The 19,749-nt window shown below is 42.5% G+C and overlaps 1 protein-coding gene across 2 annotated transcripts in view; it reads right to left on the bottom strand.

The window, feature by feature from the left end:
• FRAS1 (Fraser extracellular matrix complex subunit 1) overlaps positions 1–19,749 on the bottom strand; it is a 439,997-nt gene that overhangs the window by 243,694 nt on the left and 176,554 nt on the right. For both annotated transcript variants that reach the window (XM_079772302.1, XM_079772303.1), the window contains exons 5-10: positions 17,670–17,829; positions 15,764–15,897; positions 8,792–8,875; positions 7,038–7,139; positions 5,371–5,562; positions 296–385 (exon numbers count right to left, since the gene is read on the bottom strand). In XM_079772302.1, coding sequence (XP_079628428.1) covers positions 296–385; positions 5,371–5,562; positions 7,038–7,139; positions 8,792–8,875; positions 15,764–15,897; positions 17,670–17,829 — 762 coding nt within the window. The remainder of the gene's footprint in view (positions 1–295; positions 386–5,370; positions 5,563–7,037; positions 7,140–8,791; positions 8,876–15,763; positions 15,898–17,669; positions 17,830–19,749) is intronic.

The following is a 19,749-nucleotide window of genomic DNA, read 5'->3' on the forward strand; positions in this document are numbered from 1 at the left end:
ATCCCAGGTACTCCCTAGCCCCATTAAGCTGCTTTATACTCTAGGCAGAACTTTGTCCTCTGTATCCCCAAACTACAACATAAGCTCCATGAGAGTATGGACTGCACCTACTGTGTCCGCATCTGCATCCCCAGTACCTGTCACATAGTAGGTCCACAATCACATTTGTTGAACAAATGAATAGGTGAAAGAAATGAGAAGGTAATATTCCCTCATTAAATTAATTTTGAATTATTAGTTCTTTTTTAAAAATTATTAGCTCTTAATGGCCTTTAGTTATTTGCCCAATACTCACAAATTCTGCATTTTCTTCATAAACACAATAGCCACTCCTTGAAATGCATTCAGGACAGCATTTTCCATCTAAGTGAATTAATTCTTCACCCTATAGAAGTAAGGGTTGCAGAGAGACTTATCAAATTAACATCCCCAGGTAGCAGTGCTAAATTTCGAAGCAGCTGGATTCCCTGACTGGAATGAAAGACCTTGAACATTCTCCTTTGCCTTGGCCCAGGACTCACTGAGTCCCACCGCCCCACATCCCTCCTCCCCGCCTCCCCAACACTGTCTTCCTACAGAAAGTCTGCTCAGTACAGTCACTAGTCATTCCCAAAACCTTTTTCTTTCCAGTTCTGGTGATACTTGTGCACAGAACCCTCCATAATTTCCTACCCAGGATCAGGAGCTCATGTGAATAACAAGAATGGCCAAGGTTAATGTTACAGTCTTGGAAAGCTATGAGCTTCAGAAAAGGATCAGGCTTTCTTCTAAATATAAGGTTTGAACTTGTGGTTCGATTTCATTTACGGCACTCAAGTCAAACCAATGTTTTCCCTTGAAAACAAAACCAGACACGTCCATTGTGCACAGATGTAGTCTGAGGCATAAGTTAAACATAGAACAATGTCTATTCAATATTCTGAAGCTGTTATCTAACTTATATAATTAATATTTTTTAAAAATTATGAGGAAGGAAAGAAATGCCACACTAGGAAAGTAGATGTTTAATTTTCAAATTGTTATTATTTTAACTTCCCAATATCAGAAACTTCAAAATTTTTGTTTTTGTTTTTAATTATAAAATAATAATAAATGCTTACTATAAAAATTAAATAATTCTGAATTTTGTAATTTAGAAAGTATAATTCCACTGGAGCTCTACCTCCCAGGGAATCTCCTGTTAAAAATACAATCTCCATTTACCATATTTTGTATGCATACACTAATATCTAATATCTATGAGCTAAAAAGTATTCTTGAAAGCACTTTTCACTTTTAAAAGATATATCTATTTTCTAAAAAATGGTGATGTCTCTAAATGAAGACATTATTTAATTTGGGAACTATATTATATCTAAAGTGCAGAAACCATGTTAGGCAAAAAATTAAATCATGCAAGATAGCTTAAACAGAATAATCGCAATGATATTTTATGCTTAAAACACTGTGCATTAAAGAAAAATATAAAAATAGCATTGGTTGCTTTGAATTGTAGCATTATGAATAGATTTTAAAGTCTCTTCTCTTTAATTTCCTAAAATGAAAATGTATCATTTTAAAAAAGGACAACATAAACTTTTAAAAGAAACAAACAAACAAAAAACACACACATGAACTTTTTAGTGTCTAAGAAGTTATGTCAATAAGAAATGAGTTCTGTATAGATCGCTGCCTATCAAAATCTAATGCCAATCAGAGGCCAATGGGTGCTATAGAGAGCAGACTATTTACATATAAATTGTTTTGCAGAAATGTGACAAATGAGCTAGTAGTGAAGGCATAACCCAGAAACACAGTGAAATTTGATTTGAAAGCGTAAAAAGGGGTTTATAGGCATGTAATCTAGGTTGCTTAAAACAATGTTTTAAAACAAGACAGAGTATGTGTACTTCAATTAAAGACAAAACGCATGAGATTCTTGAGTGCCCACCACAATACAGAGACAACACTGAAGATGGAACCTGCATCACCCCAACAAAGCAAAGAAGGTGGCGTTTCCAAGTCTTCCTTTCCCTGTAAATAACAGCAAGCCCTGCTCCCGGGCAGCAAGGATTCGGTTTTGGTGAGGTGGTTAGTTCTAAATAGATTTGTTTTTTATAGAAGAAGCCTGAATGCCCAACCTGTGTCAGTTCACTGCGGTGGGGAACTCACTCCAATTAGCTTTTGACTTTTGCTTTGAGAAAAATTGCTTTGTGAAACAAAACTAATTCTTTTTCTTTTGAAAAGATTCTGCTGCATAGGCCAGATTAAATCTGCTCACCCCTCCCCACTGAATCACACCTATATCCACCCACCAGATAAAAATCTCTACACACCTGCCCACTGGAAAAGGAAACACTCTGCTGAGAGGTTTTCCCTCTACTGGAGAAGGGGAATGCCTACCCTCTTCCATGCACTTTGCTACAATCACCCATCAATCCCCCATAAGTTTATGTCTCATATACAGGGTGGGGCAAAGAAAGCTTACAGTTGTTCACATGGAAAATAATATAATGATTAATAAACATAATACAATAATTAACTCTGTTTCACGTATTCACAACTATAAACCTACTTTGCCCACCCTTGTATGAATGAATGCTAGGTCCCTTTAAAAAAAAAGGAATTTGACTTTTTTATCTGAATTCATCTTTAAAGATAACACAAAATATAGGAAAATGAAAATCATCATATTGTGCTATTCTACTGTTGATTTATTTATGTTCCTATGTCTAGGAATTTGGTTTACTATGTCAAAGACAAGGGTCATACCATGTTCTCCTTTTTTGTTTTTTGTTAATCCTTACCGGAAGATATTTTTTCCATTGATTTTTATAGGGAACGGGAGGGAGGGAGAGAGAGAGAAACATCAGTGTGAGAGAGACACATGGATTGGTTGCCTCCTTCATGTGCCCCACTGGGGCCAGGGATTGAACCTGCAACCAAGGTATATTCCCTTGGCCAGGAATCAAACCTGAGACCCTTCAGTGTATAGGCCAATGCTCTAACCACCGAGCAATACCTGCCAGGGCACCATATTCTCCTTTTTAAAGAAAAGTTGTGTGCTGATTTCAATGCTCTTCAGAATACTGCTGTTGATAACCAGTGAGATAATCATTACAATTGTGAAGCTGCACAATTGGCTTCCTCATATTTGTGGATGTGCAAACACTTAGACTTAATCCACCCTTGGTATCCAAGATTAGAAATCTAATGACCTTGATATTCTAGAAAAGGCAGCAAGTAGGTGAGAATTGAATAAAAATACCAGTAGCATATTTTCACTGCTCCCTTGGGCAGACATAATCATTTTCTCCAGGTGTTCCTAATGCATTTAATTCATACTTCCATAATTGTTGGTGTCACCACATATTATAATTTCTGTCTATGTATCTGACTTCCCCAAAGGTTAGGAACTCTTAGATCAGAATGTGTCTTGTTCATCTTTCTATATCCAGCTAAACAGAAGTTCGGAAATTAGTATGTCCAGGCTTTTCCAAGGTCATTAACCATACTAACCAAGGTTAACATGCCCAGGTTTACACAAGGTCATTAACCAAGGTCATTATTTACAGATGTATGGCATAGAAAAAAAGCTAAGGAATATTCTATGTAAGATTCAATTTTAGTTAAAATTTCACTTCTTTTTTAAAAATATATATATATTTTATTTCAGAGAGAAAGGGAGAGGGAGAAAGAGATAGAAACATCAATGATGAGAGAGAATCATTGATGGGCTGCCTCCTGCATGCCCCCTACTGGGGATCAAGCCCGCAACCCAGGCATATACCTGGGAATCAAACCATGACCTCCTGGTTCATAGGCCGATGCTCAACCACTGAGCCACTCCCGTCAGGCAAATTTCACTTCTGATAGTGTTTCCAATTTAGAACCCTGCACCTTAAATGAAATTTAGGAACATGAAAGTAATGTGGAAAAAAAGCAATTTAGTTGATTAACCACCTGAAGAAACAGAAGAGAAGATGAGGTGGGAGTGGGAGATGAACGTGGAAAGAGGTGAGGTAGTGCTATTGAAGAGTACCGAGGCCCTCTCCACTTACATCTGCAGTCGCTCCTCATTTTCCCTAAAAACAGAGAAGACCTGGCTTATGCTGCCACACGTAGGTGTCACAGGAAGCGCTTGGAAACTCACCAACATTGGGGGTAGTAGGTCAAATGATTTTCTCTGAGAGCCACTCCTTGTTCAGACAAAATAGATAGCCGAAGGACTCACCCTACCAGGATCATCTCTTCCATGTTTTCCATAAACCCAAAGATCTGAGACAAATTAAAACCTTGGGAAATAACCCAGCATCCTCTGGGCAGACTGCCGAGGCCAGGAAGCCCTGCCTCAGCCTGAGAGAGGGAGAAAGACAAGGGCCCTGATTCGGGTTTTTCTCATCTTCATCCAACCATTCTGAGGCCCTGACATAATCAAAGAGAAGAAATGAAAAGGCGTGTGGGGGGAAGTAAATCTACAAGAAGCAAGACCCTTTTTACTTAAACATGTCTCAGGTCTGCCAGGACTCCGACGTAGGAGGCAAATGAAAAATAACCCTGTCAAGACAGGCTTGTTTGAGAGGTTGTTCCTCCTTAGGCTCAGTGTGAGGAGGAGCTGAGACGTGGAGAGGAAGAATTAGAAAGGAAAATGGCTTTACAGACACCCAGTGTCTCTGATCCCCTGAGTTTCCCTCTTCTATTCAAGTTCACAACCCTGCGGGGAACTGGTGGGGCGAAGGGAGCGGTAGGGGAGAAAGAGACAACTTTAAAAGCAATTTGTTTTGCAGTGGGTAAAAATTGAGTTCAAAGAGAAAGGAAAAAAAAGCAATTTCCCTACAATATACTATAGTGCAAACAGAGGCTACTTTGTGAGAGGCTTCTAGAAATTCAGCAGACAGCAAAAGTTAAAAGAGGTCAAGGGAGTTAATTACTCCCCCCACCCCCCACTTAGAACAAAAACATAAAAACATTTTATTCTCTTTCCTGGGCACCAGGAGCAGCCCTCCTCTCTGCGTAAACGCTGCCAGTGGGGCCTGCAGCAGAAGTTGAGCCTGGAGCACCCGAGGGCCTCGGTCTCCCAAGCACAGCCAGCTGGGTGGGCACCAGCAATGAGGTCCAGCTGCACTGGCTGAGAGGCTCATGTCCACATCGTGTCCTTCCCTTCCTGTGTCTGTCCCAGGCCTTCCCGTCTGACCAGATGTCCTGAGAGCTGAAGGCTCCAGGGGACTGTTCCCAGCCTGTCTGAGCAAATGGGGGCCTTTACTTTCAACCACAGAATCCCTGTGCTAGAAGCAGTCCACCTGGTGGCCGGGTGGGCCCCTCCGCTGCCAAGAAGTAGGGAACCGGGGAGGGCGCTCTCACAGTCCAGGTGGAAACGCCCTTGCTTCTTACCTGGGCACACTCCACCCTGGCACACGCGCCAGTGTGGCAGGTGACTCGGCCGCGGTCACACACGCAGAACTCACAGGCCGAGCCCTTCCACATCTCATCCTGGTACCGCACCCTCCCGTGGTGGGAGCAGCTGCCGGCAGGAGACACACATTCCTCACAGCACTCCCCATGGCGCTGAGCCCTTCTCTGACCCTGAGGAAACAGGAATAAGGGGGATGAAGGAGGGTGCTTAGGAGACATCCCAGCCAGTGGGACAGGAGGCCATAACGCACCACCACACTCTCTTCCTCCCCCCAGCTCACCCAGCCGGGCAAGTCCCCCTCCCCTCAGCCCTCCTTCCTAGAAGCAGACCTTCCATATCTTTATCTAATACTAAAGGCCCGGTGCACGAAATTCGTGCATGGGGGAGGGGGGTGTGTGTGTCCCTCAGCCCAGCCTACATCCTCTCCAATCTGGGACCCCTCGAGGGATGTCCGACTGCCCATTGGGATCGGGCCTAAACAGGTAGTCGGACATCTCTCTCACAATACAGGACTGCTGGCTCCCAACTGCTCGCCTGCCTGCCTTCCTGATTGCCCCTAACCGCTTCTGCCTGCCAGCCTGATAACCCCCTAACCACTCCCCTGCCAGCCTGATTGATGCCTAACTGCTCCCCTGCCAGCCTGTTTGCCCCCAAGTTCCCTCCTATGCTGGCCTGGTCACCCCTAACTGCACTCCCCTGCAGGCTTGATCACTTCCAACTTCCCTCCCTTGCAGGCCTGGTGCCTCCCAACTGCCCTCCCCTGCTGGCCATCTTGTGGTGGCCATCTTGTGTCCACATGGGGGCAGGATCTTTGACCATATGGGGGCATCCATATTGTGTTGGAGTGATGGTCAATCTGCATATTACTCTTCTATTAGATAGGATAGAGGCCTGGTACAGGGGTGGGGGCCAGCTGGTTTGCCCTGAAGGGTGTCCCGGATCAGGGTGGGGGTTCCCTTGGGGCGTGGGGTGGCCTGAGCGAGGGTCCTGTGGTGGTTTGCAGGCCAGCCACGCCCCCTGGCAACCCAAGCAGAGGCCATGGTATCTGGAATTTATTTACCTTCTACAATTGAAACTTTGTAGCCTGGAGTGGAGCCAAGCCTCCTGCTCGCTCCATGGCCGGCAGCCATTTCTGTTGGGGTTTGTGTATATCTTCTATAATTGAAATTTTGTAGCCTGGAGCGGAGGCCTGGGCCGGCCAGGGTGTGCAGAAAGCGAGGGGCAAACCTAGCCTCCTGCTCTTTCCAGCTCCATGCCTGCCGCCATTTCTGTTTGGATTTGTTTTCCTTCTATAATTGAAACTTTGTAGCCTTGAGTGGAGGCTTAGGCCAGGAAGGGCAGGTGGAAAGCTTGGCTTCATCCATTGCCTGGGAAACCCAAGCCTCCCTCCTGCTCTCTGTGGCTGTAGCCATCTTGGTTGGGTTTATTTGCATACTCGCTCTGATTGGCTGGTGGGCGTGGCTGGTGGGTGTGGCTTGTTCGTGTAGCGGAGTGATGGTTAATTTGCATATTACTCTTTTATTAGGTAGGATAGTAAACATTATAAACTTTTGAATGCCCCAAAGGACACACTGGACTAAGAAACCCATTTCTGAAGTGGCCCAGAATAAAACTTTGAAAATCATGCCACACGCTCTCTCAGTACCTTTTCACATCTTAGAGGGGGGCAGGCTTGCGTGTGGCACCGGACCTCGCCCCGGTCACATAGGCACGTGGTGCAGGTGTTTTCGCTCCACTGTTCACCATGCTGAGTAAAGAAGGGAAAGAAGAAAGGGGAAAATCCAATGTCACGCATATCAAGTAGAAACATAGGTGCGTAAGACAAACTATTTTTTATTTCAATTTTTAATGGAGCCACACTGAATGTACTCATGAGAAATGATACCATTTGGGTAGCAACAGCCTCTCAGAACAAAGTCAATAAGTATCCAGAGGGAACTCTGGATTAACTGTCATTCCATTCTCTTCATCCCACAGATGTGTTGAGGGCCTGCCCCATGCCAGGCACATAGAGATCGCATAGGAAGAGCCAGTTTGTTGGCTAGTCCATGGTCATTCATTAGTTCTTCTTCTTTGCCAGGCAACCCAGCTCTCTCTGCCACATATTTATTTTCCCAGCTTCCCCTGTAGCAGGGCACAGCACTGTCCCAATCCTAACCGAGGGGACCGAGGGGAAGTGTGCTAGAGAGGCAGAGGTCAAGAGGAAGACTCGTCTCCCCATGAAGAAAAGGACACTCCTTTCTTCCACCAGCCTTTAGTGGTGGTTATGTGAGGATAAGCTGCCTGGGCTGAGGCCATCTTGGAGACTGGAGGAGACAGGACAGAGGGCAAATGCTACATGCTGAGCATGGCAGCGTGGGAAGATCAAAAGATCTTAGATCCTTGACGACATCACTGAGACCCGAACTGAGCAACCCTGCAACTGCCCTACCTCTGAACTTCCTGTTATATGAGACAATAAATGTTTTCATTTTAGCTACTTTTAGAGGAGTATTTCTGTTCCTTGTAGCCCAAAACCTCATAACAGACACAGAGGCTATCTCTTCCATGAGAAATTAATCTAGCACATATATGGCTACTGTACTGGGCAGCACACATCTAGTGCACACAAAAATCCTTTCCCTGTTAGTTATTTGCATTCACATTTCATGTGATCCACCTGTAATTTGTGACACCACCACCACCCCCCCTGCAGCACCCCAGATTCTCTACTGAGAGTCATAATCCCAATTTCTATTTAGTCTTCCTTAGAGTAGTTGACAAGCAAGAGAAGTGGTTGGGTTCACTCTTAATATGTTCTTTGCTTTTGAATAATGTAACCTTCTTTTGGCTCAGTTGGGCACTCCTGAGACAGAATATTCAATGATTTATTCCCTTTGTTGGACTGGTTTTTACTTGATGCCTACTATCTATTAAGCAGCTATCCAGACTGCCCAATAGTACTTTGAAGTTTAGAGGATCCCACTACCAACAACCCCCTGCCTCTCTTCCCTCTCTCACCTACCATCCCCATGCCCTCCCGCTCAGTATAAGGTAAGGAGGCATTATCTCTAAATATCAGTACATAAAATCCAACCAAAGCAGACAAACTAAGTATGAAGTGATAGTAACCAATGACAGTCCTTTTTTCTCTTCAAGATGTATGAACAGTAAGTTCGCCAAGGTTCATGAGCTGGGGGCTGCTTGCCAGCACATTCCTTTTATATTTCTAATCCCCTCCCTTTTAATTTTTTTCATAAAGGCCTTCCACGTAGAGAAGAAAAAAGACGCTTATGTACTGAGTTACTAATCCTGGCAAGGAGTCAGACATGAGGGCAGGAGGGACAGTGGTTGGAAGAATGGAGGGCAGATGTGTGAAAATGCACGTCAAACACCTGCATGGGGTACAGCAGAGGTTACCTGGAATACTTGGCCAGCAGCGGAGCAGGACCCGGAAGAGCACTGGGGACAGCATTTTCCAGGAACTCGAACCACAGTTTCACCCTGAATACCCAGAAAAGGGTAACCCATCCAAAGGTAGCGTTAATAAAGTCCATAAAAGTAGGACATTTTTATTCATAGCCAACTGAAGCATGCGCCTCAAGCATCCACAAACAGCAATTCCTCACATTTGAGGAATTTGGTATCTATTAGTAACCCAGGGCTTTGATAAAAATGAGCAGTTCCAAGGTCAGTGTGACTATTAAGAAGTTTACACATTCATTAAGTCCCAGCCTCTTCTAAAAACAAACAAAAGCACAAATAATAACCATAACAATAATAATAGTACATAGTGTTTGCCAGGCATTGTTTTAAGTGCTTGACATGGACCTCTGAAGTAGATGCTCTTATTGCCGCTTTACAAACAAGAAAAATAGACACGGAGATGTTATGTGACTCACCCACGGTCATACAGCTGACCTGGGAGGAGTAAGTGGTCAGTAGTGGAAACTCAGAACACTAACCATATCAACACCTAGGAGCATTCACACCCCTGCTGAGCTACCTTTAAATTCAAAGAGAAGGTATCCCTCATAGACTATTTCACTACTTTTTTGCATCTTTATGTGAACCCATACACTTACATATGTGCATTAGGGAGGTCCTTAACATGAAAAAAAAATTAATGCTATCTCTAGATATCTGGGAATATGTCAGTATTTATGTACCTCTAACACCCCACCTCAACCCCAGAATATTAAACCATTCTGTCTCTGCTCCCCTAAGAATTTTCACAGCAACAGTCTCCTCCTTAATGCCCAAAAGCCAGCTTCTCACTCTGACTCATAACTACAGTCTTATTGATGGGCAGGAAGATAGACCAATTAAAGGCAGGGGAAGGAGGATTCCAACAAACCAAGTTTCAATGACTAGGAAGTGGTAGATCTTATATAAAGAATACTTCATAACAGTTCTCTTCATTCCCTTATTAGCAGCAGAAAATGAGATTTTATTACCATGGTTACTCTGGTGTTCATTCTGCAGGGAAAACAAGGTCAATGTACGGGGGGGGGGGGGGGGGGGGAGGGAGCGTAGTTGCCAAATAACCTTAATTTTTCTTGGAAAATTCCAGCCATACTTCAGTAGTTCCTTTACCCTAATTATATATGATGAGTTAGATTAACATGTTACTATATAATGGGATCTATTTCAAACACCTGAATCACTGTAATTAAACTGACAACTGTTTTCTATGCTTTAGGTTATTTTATTTCTTTCGATTCTATATGCAAAATATTATGACCATTGATGTTTAACAGAGCCTGTGAAAACTGGATATGGATTGAAATCACTGAGCATTTCTTGACTTCAGAACTCTTTAGTTTAATGACATTGCAGTGAGGAATAAAATAAAGGTTTATCTGATATCACAGTCTTCAATGTCTTCATTGAAGTAAACAAATGAACTTATACAACGTTAAGTAAACAGGGGACAAATGTCATGATCACAAATCCTGAGAAGAAATTGAGTTAGTATCAATCTATCTTCACCAACCTGGACTAAACCCAAGTATAGCAGCAGAGTCAGCAGGAGAGTAGGGGAGGGAGGAGTTGCTGATATGGAGGTTGGTACAGGGAAAATCAAGCTTTCTGATTCTTATTGGCAGTACCTAATTATGTAATTTGTTGCCAGAAACAGAGGCTTCCTTCACAAATACAGACCAACTAGGGCAGGAAGGAAAAGCATTTCAGGAGAAAATATCCCGGAATACCAGGGAACTCTATGATTCAGAGGTGAGATCCATCTGGGCTGAGGCTTCATAAGCCAGATGACCGCAGAGGCAAGTAAAAGGTGAGCAGCGAAGTGGGTCAGAGAAATGGGAACAGCTTTTTAACGTGCCTTTTGTTGCTATCACACACCTGGATCCTATCATTCTGGTCTTTGTAGATTTGCTCTTTCGAATGTACAGTTTAATACAGGGGCCAAAAAACTACGGATCTTGAGCCAAATCCAGCCCACCACCTGTTCTATAAGTTCAGTTTCACTGCAACACAATGACATCCATTCATTTACACATTATCTGCAGCACATTTTGTGATACAATGGCCGAGCTGAGTAGTTGTTCCACTGTATGGCACTCAAAGCTGAAATTTTTCGCCATCTGCAAAAGTTTGCTAACCCCGGGGTCTAATATATTACCCTCAGTTTTCACAGGAGTCCAATGAAAATATATATGTATATAATTAATGTCCTTATAACTTTGGTTCGAACTACCATTTAGGATATATTCTATTGTATTCTCTAAATAAAAATACTTAAGATAAAGAAGTGTATAGTGTCATATGCCTAACAGCTCTTGATAAAATATGTTCCCACTATGACACTTCTGAAGATATAGAAAGAGGTGAAACTTCCATCAACAAAAAGTAGAAGAGCCTACCTCCTGCCATTGCCAAGAGGAAGTCCCATTGACCACAAGGCACTCTGCGGCCTTCCTTTGGTTTGTAAGCCTAAATAGGAATAAGAACTATCACGTATTCCCAGCTCTCTGCCTTCCTATATCAAACACAACATGGCCTTCATCCCTCCGCTGTGTGGATGCTGCTGTTTGAGGGAATCAGGGGGCCTCGGGATCTTCTTTTCTACATCTAGTCAGAGCCCATAAGTTTAAAAAAGAGTGGGAATTATGTGTGTTTGGGGAGGTGGAGGGAGTGATGAAAAGCAGGGGTTGGGGGAGGAGGACACCCCACATGTAAAACATACAGTTTCTGAGAGAGATGGAAAGAGCCCTTTGCAACAGTTCAAACTGGGGATGATAGTTTTTGTTTCATGCATTCAGAATGTAAGAGGGTTGGACAGTGGGGTTAGGAAAATATTTGATCTCAGTACAATAGAGCTGCTCTACATGAAACTTGGCAGACCCCTGGACCAGGAGGACATGCACATTTCTTAGCATCTGGCTAAGGCTCTAAGAAGGGGAATTAGCCAGGGGCAGGCCTCTTATCCTTGCAGCTTTCAAGCAGTGGGTATGGGTAGATTTCTCTTGATCAAGGATGAGTAAACAGAAAGAAAGGAACTTGGGTGGGGGGAGGGAACCTTGAAGAAAAAGTGAAAGGAATGACATACTAAAGATTCAGAGAAAGAGCAGAATTCTGAACACTACATACTATAAGATCCAAAAGAAAATATTTAAAAGCAGTTTTGCAACTTTAGTAAGATGTAAGAAAATGCAGTCTTTATTAAATACAAGTGGGAAGCAATAAAAAAGAATAAGCATTGGGATAAAAAAATAAATGAACCAACGATAGGAGAAATAAGGAAGAATCAAAAGAAAATTGATGTGAAATCTTCAAATTAAAATCAATACTACAGGTAGTAAATACAAACTCAAGAGGCTCTCTCCATAATGCAGGGGAAAGACAAAGAGTGAAAAATGATGAGAAAGAATATGATTGATAATGAGGGGGAAGATAGGGAGCAATCTAAGTATCATAGGTGTTTCTGGAGAAATAGGGATAACTGGAAAGAATATGATTAATCAGAGCTGTAACCAAAGAAAACATTTCAAAAACTAGAATACAGACTGAGAGGGCTTCACAATATTCTAGGCGAAATATATGAAAAGACACCTCTCCTAGAAATGTCTGGGAAAATGTTTGAATTATAAAGATAAAAAAACATCCTGCAAAAATCCAACAGAGTGAAACTAGCTAAATAGAATGGAATAGAAAGCAGACAGACCTCCATGGCACTAAATTCCAGAATTCAATAGAAAAAAAGATGAAAGGGCTGAGATGGAAAGAGAACATAATCATCCCAAATTTTAGACTCCACCAATTATCTTGCATTAATATAGACAACAAGAAAATGAGTCTCAAATACTTAGTGGCTCAGAAAACAACATATCTGAAGATGAAGTTCAGCCTACTCAGATTAATCAATTTTGGGAGCGAGAAAAAGATAGTATTAAAAAACTGGTGGTAACGTCATTAGGAACAACTCTGATCAGACCAAAGAGGCAACTTTAACGAGCCCACAAAAAATGTGGCTGGGTTAGAGCTCTTTTCATAAGGCATCTATCTGAACAATTGAGAGCAAGCAATTTTAGTATTTATATTTCTCACTAAGGGAACAACTCCTTATTTATACATAAGACATTTCTCCTTTCAACAGGATTATCACCAACTTCTAAAATGTAATCATAACTATGCAAACAAAGAAATGTATCCACATTTGCCTATCAAAAAATCGAAATGAGTTACTGAAAGGAATTTTTAGGGGTGAAATAGGCAGGTTTAGGAAATTTTACAACAATAAGGGGTCCATGGGTAAAAACACAGGACTACAGAGTCGCAGAAGGCTACATTTCCATAAGACACGGGAACTGAAAGTAGCAAAAGGTACACATTTACAGAATAAAGGGAAGGAAACCTCTCATTCGAAGAAAGAAGAGAAAAGCTCAGAGGGAATAGGAGAACAATTAGGGAGAAGAAGGAGGGAACCTCAGGTACTTCACAGGACACTTGAGCTCAGGAGTTGCTATAGTGACCAAATCAAAGGGGACCAATCAGAGGGGATATTGAGGCACAAAAAACTGCAGCCTTTAAAAACTAGGAAAAGGGACTCAGTGGGAGTCTTTCCCCTCCCCATGTGGGAGTCTGTGCTTATTTCTCAATAAATTTCCACCTTTGCTATACCACCTTTCATCCATGGTTTTATTCTTCAACTCCAATGGACAAAGAGCCCGGGAAAACCATCCTGTCCAGGGGAACACCATGCGTTCCAGTCCAAATTTCTCGTTTCACTACCAAAAAAATTCTATAATGGTCTTTTTAAATGATGAAAACATGGATGATCATTTTCTTTTCTGCTTTTCTGTGTTTGCCAAACTTTCCTTAATGAATACAAATTATTTTTATAATTAAAAAAACCTTATATTAAAATTCAAATTTTTCTAGAGCTCAAGACCTGGAAATACATTTCTTCTAATGAACTTGTGGGTTTTTTAAAAATATTTAATGAGTTAATATATAAAAGAATCATAATCGTGCTCAATGATGTTAGCAACTATTGCTCTTGTGATTATTATTCTATAAATGCTATGAAACTCATCATTTTGGGAGGCAGTAAAGCATAATGGTTAAAATTACAAGTCAGGTGTGGTCTGTTGAAGTTGTGATGTAGAACTGCCTAAGCTAGGAGCACTGACACTTTCTAACTCTGGTACCTTGAGCAAGCTACTTCTCAGTGCCTCAGTTTTATCTACTGTAAAATGGGATAATAAATTCCTACTTCTTAGGGTTGTTCTGAGGATTAATTAAAGCTCTTAAAACAAATTGTTGGTACATAGTAAATGCCCAGCATGTGGTGATGACAGATGGTGGTGCTAATAATGTTTCTATTAAAAGTGCTAATTCTACAGCATCCCTTTACATCATCAGAACACCCAATATTTAATACTGATATTAAATAAAACATGGTTCTAAATAATCTGACAGTTGTTGTTTTTTAAATTATTTCATGAAAAAAATGTAGACTTAATAAATAATGCAAGAATGATTAAAATCAACCTATTTCCAATACTTCAGAATGCATGCATATCCATTAACTCTAAAGCATGCAACCAAATTCCATCTTTTTAAACAATGCAGGCTATATGTTTTTGGAAGCTACCACTTGAAGCCAGAATTTATATTTAATGGGAAATAGTAATTTCAATTATTACAATATCCAACCCCCTAGTACACAGTCCCTGGCTACGTTTTTAAAGATTTAAAGAAAAGGGTTCCAATGGGGTGTTTCCTCCATCCCTCCTCCCACCTCCTTAATTGCAATGGCGGCAAACTGCTTAATTATCCTTTATTCAGGAGGGGACTGAGACCTGGAATGTGCAAATCAAAATATCTCAACACTACAGTGTCCTCTGAATGTAAGATATTGTACATCTCTACCAAGAAGCTCATTTGTAATCTTAAAGCTAGAGCAGACTTTGTGATAAATTAAGAGATGTGTCATGAGCGTAGTTGGGTGTAATGTGGGTAATACAATCTAGTCTTTCAATTAGATACATTTTCCTTTTATTTGGATTTAGTATTTCTTGTCTAATTGCCTTTTGTCTGCCTTTAAAATTATTGCCCAATTGTCACAATATGCCATGTTATTGATTTTGTTTTATTTGACACAAAGTACTGCTCTGTATCAACTGAATGTTGGCTTCCAGCTTTTCCCTGGATCAAAAAATGAGCTATTTTTTGTCACTGGAAGCAAACTCTTCTCGTGGTTATCAGTCAACTGCCAAGAAACCTCTGTAGGAGCCTCTGGAAGAGTAAAAAAACTATAAAGTATCATGTGTACTACACTTATTTGCAATTGATTTTCTGTTTTAAATTTGTGTGATGAGCCTAATGTTTTGAAAATCAGATCAGCTTTAAAAGAACAATAAGATCCCACTATTTTAAACCACTCCAGAGAAGATCCTTTGATAATTTGAAGCATTATCTTATAAGAATTAAATAGTGGACGGCTCTATGTGTTTAGACATGAATAACCATGTCTAAAGACACATAGATGTCTTCAAAAAGCAGCATATACCTCTGCATTGTCCGACAGTAACAAATCCGATCAATACTACTGAATTTTCCAGATGTTGAGCTTGACATTTTTGGAACATCTGCAACTGGGGTGGGCAGCTTCCTTTTGTTCACCCTCGAGGCTCAGTTTCCTAATGTAACAATTAGCCTAAATGGCTGGTAATTAGACTAACTGTAGCCTCTCTGGGTAAAATCAAGGTCTCAGCAGTGGTCTCCAAAAGGATAAGGGAAACAAAACTGCCTTGGCTCCTTGTTCCTAAACTTCCGTGGTGGCCTGGCATAATCTCCGAAGGGACTCCAAGTCCCGCACAGTGACGTTAACAGTCTGGGAAGGACCCATCCTGAGGCTGTCTCGCTTACCTTGTTACAGAACAGAGGCGGACACTGAGCCGCGAAGCACTGGGTGACCCCGTTTCTACACATGCATTTGGCACACGAGCTCAATGGCCAGTCCTCCCCATCCTGAAGCACACGGCCTTCGTAGGAACAGGACTCTGGAAGGTCAGAGAAAGAAAAATTACTGGGGGGATTGCACTTGTTGATCCCAGGGTTGATGCATGGGTGTGTAGCCAGTGCATTCACATGAGGTCTCATGTTGGGCCCCAGTACAAAGAAGGGGGCCCCATTCTTAGGGTTTAATGCTTTGCAGTCATTGTATGGAGTTCTTAATAACTCTCCATTTTGTAAGGGAAGTCCAACGAGCATGCACTGGGGTTCAGGGTCTCAGCTGGTCCACAGTCCCATCTCCCGCTTCCTGTTTGCCTTTCTGGGATGGGCTCTCCACCTCCCGCCCTCCACCACAGGGGGCCTGGGGCCTGGACGCGGCGCCAGGGGAGTAAATGTGTCCTAAGCACCAAGTAGCAGGGCGGGGTCCTGGGAGCCCACGGAGGACTCCACCCACCCAGCAAGTATCTCCACACCTGAGGGAATATGAAAGAAAATAGCAAACTGAAAACAGGACAGGTTGAACAAGCCCACAGAAGGAAAGAAGAAACATCCCCCGCACCCCTGGCTTTTTGCACAAGGCGCCCGGCACTTTCTCATTTTGCACACCACCCAGCAAATGATGGAGCTGGCCCTGGCTGATCCTCCAGTCTCTCCGGACAAAATGCTTCCAATGAGTCTTTCTCATGGAGGCCAGCAAGAAAGCCTCCTCACACATGAGCCAGGACCCCACAGACTCACACTGCCCACTCTCCACTCCACCCCTAAACCCTGTGGTTCAAGCATTTTTATCTGCAGGGTAATTTGACTTAAAGCAGCTGCCAGTCCCTTTCTGGTGAGTGACATCAGAAAGGCATGAGGCAAGCATTCTACTTCCATCATTTCCTCACATGCTATTTAATCCCTGGAATGGTTCTCCAGGGGAAGAGCTGGCCAGAAATGGAATAATTGGGGATCAGAAAGAAACCAGGGGTCTTTTTAAAGGCAAAAGGCAAGAAGAGTAGAGGTGCCATTAAGTAAAAAAAAAAAAAAAAAAAAAAATTAGCTATTACTTGCCAGGAGAGAGCACAATGCAGCCATGACAACAATTCACATGTATTGTGAAGGAAGGGGACATATGTCCGTAAATGTAATAAAAGTGGTACTTGGACCGGGAGTGAATTCCAAGGAGAGGGCCTGGCAGTGTGCTGCTGGCCTGCTGAACTGTGCCTTGGTTTGGAGGCAGGCAGGATCTCCAGCGAAGATGCAATAAAGACAGATGAAATACCTGCTTCCTGCTCGGTGTGTCTTGGAGAAAAATGTTATGCCATCTCAAAGACCAGCCAGCAGAATTAGTGCCAGTGATACTACATTCAGAAAGATTTGTTCATTCTCCTCTCGGCCAGGAGGCAGGAGGAACTACCTTGGCCTTAAGGAATCACATCAAAGGATCTTGTCCCTCCTTCCTTTCCTTCTCAGGAGCTATGAAGGCAGAGGGATACATCTGGCCAAGGCAAAATAGGTAAGTCAGAGACTTGCAGAATCCTAAGTTTGGGATGAAGCTTTAATAACCTTTTGCACTCGGATGTCGAGTGTGACTCGACACGGTTAGCATTAGAATAAAGGAATCGAGAAAAAAGCAAGCGAGTGCAAAGGGTTAAGATTTGTTCCAGCCTCACTCTTTGCAACATCCCTTCCTGCCAAGTGCAAGGCTCCGTCTTGTTCCAATAAGAAACGGGGTTGGGAATCTTTGAACCACATTGAACGTGAAACAGAAGACTTGGGATGTCACCGGGTGAACCTCAAAGGCAAAGAGGGTCTATTTTTACAAGCTCATACTCACTCCCACGGCCCACACAGATGGGGCAGCAGCTTCCTTCAGGGATGAATTCCAGCTCCTGGTGTCCACACAACAGCGGTGGGCATGGTTGGGGACTACACCGGACTTCTCCGTGAGTGCAGGTGCACACACTACACACAGAGGAGGCCCACTCTGTCCCATGCTGAGTGTCAGGGGGATGGGAGGGGGGAGGGGAGAAAAAGAAGGTTATTGCTAGAATATAGGTTTTCATTTGGCCAAACACAAACCAACCTTTTTAAATGAAGGATGGAGCCCAGGAAAGGATGGAGGCCAGGAAAGGCTCTAAGCTTGCAAGATTAAGACCAGGGTTTGCAATGTCCCAAGTCTAAAAACTAGCTTTTATTTTATTTTTATTATCCCTAAGATTATATTTGAAATTTTCAGAAAAGCACACGAAAAATAAAAATAAAAATCACCCCAATCCCATCACTTAAAAGTCCTATAAAGCCCAGAGTAAAATGCACACACTTACACATATAGTTACTTAATATTTTATCATGATGATATTGTTTTCAATAGCTTTCGCAATTCTTTTTCTCCCTCAGCTCCCCTCCCCTCTCTTCCTCCCTCCTTTCTTCCAGTGACCTCATGGTCCTGGGGGAAGTGTGACAGCCAGCAGGAGGCACCTGCTCCATCCAGTTCTCACACAAACTGCAGTGTCAACTCATTCCCTGTGAGAGTGCCCATCGACACTTAGAGAACGCTCCTAATCCACTTTAGACTGGGATACAGCATTCCCAAAGCTAACGCTGCCTCAGTGGTCTAACAGAACCCCGTTTTGAGTTACCATAGGATTTACTGAGTACCCCAAGTATCTAAATGAGCCACTCTCAGGTGTGACGCAGAGTAAGAGGAGGTGAACCCTAAATGTAAAAAGCTACAAACATGTTGATTGCTTAGGGAAGTTGCTGTCGAAATATGTTCTCAATGGCAGAATGAAATAATGGTGGCCTTTTACAAGATGTAGGGGGAAAATTAGCTTAATGAATGAAGTTTTCCTCCTGTAAGATTTTCTTTAATACTGGAACCTCCTTTCCTTTGCCTCTGTTAATGTAGTATAGACTTCTATTTTTTAAAAAAATCACACATTCCCGGTGCTCAATCACCTAATGTAATCTGGGGATTACAACTGTGTCACTGAGAAGCATAGAAAATGAAGTCCTTTTGCTTCTCCACAAGCCAGCATCCAGCATAATTATTCATCTTTCTCAAACACAAAAGAACTCTGTCTTACCTAAGCAAGTCAGTACCTCTTTATTCCGCAAACGGCTGCAGCATGCAAGCACTGCAAATCTTTCATTTTGGAATTACTAATAACCTGTGCTATTATTGTAGCAATGATAATAACAGGTAGTCATAGTCATTTAATTATTTGGGAATCAAGTCCTCACCTTACTGTCATGAAGGTTTCTGTCCTCTAGGTGGACTGACTGGGAGCACAAGGGGGCAGCCATGCAAGCCATGTGCCGAGTCCGACCAACCAAGGATTTCCTGGGATGCTTGTGTGTTCTGGGATCCCAGCTCAGCCCAGTCTGCTTTGGGGACTATGGGTCAGTGACTTGATCTTTCTAAATCTCAGTTTCAAGGCAGCTGATTAAAGAGCCAACAAGAGGGGGTGGCAGGGAGAAGGTGCTCAATTCTCTCCCCGATTTCCCCTGCATGAGTTCCTGCCTTCCCCCCCCCCCCCCCCGTTTCCACACAAACCTGCCAGCTGTGGGTGTGGGGATGGACATGTGTGCCAAGACCAAGTCCTCTCCCATCAATTTTCACTTCTGCTATAATTAAACACAACATTTCAAATGTAGTACAGCACATAAATGGGCAAGCGCACAACTTGCTGATAGGCCTAAGCGCACAAGCAAAGCAAGACATTTCAAGAAAAAAATTGGCAGGTCCTGGTGAGATAAAATTTCAAAAGTCTGTCAAAAATCCATGATAAACAAACTTAAAAGGCAAATGAAAAACTGATTTAAAGATTGCAAATTATATTAACTAAAACAAAATTGGTATCTAAAAGTACTGACAAACAATAAGAAAAATCTCAATGGAAAAAAAAATGGCA

This window comes from Cnephaeus nilssonii (assembly GCF_951640355.1).
Source record: "Cnephaeus nilssonii genome assembly, chromosome: 1".
NCBI classification, from domain to species: Eukaryota; Metazoa; Chordata; class Mammalia; order Chiroptera; family Vespertilionidae; genus Cnephaeus; species Cnephaeus nilssonii.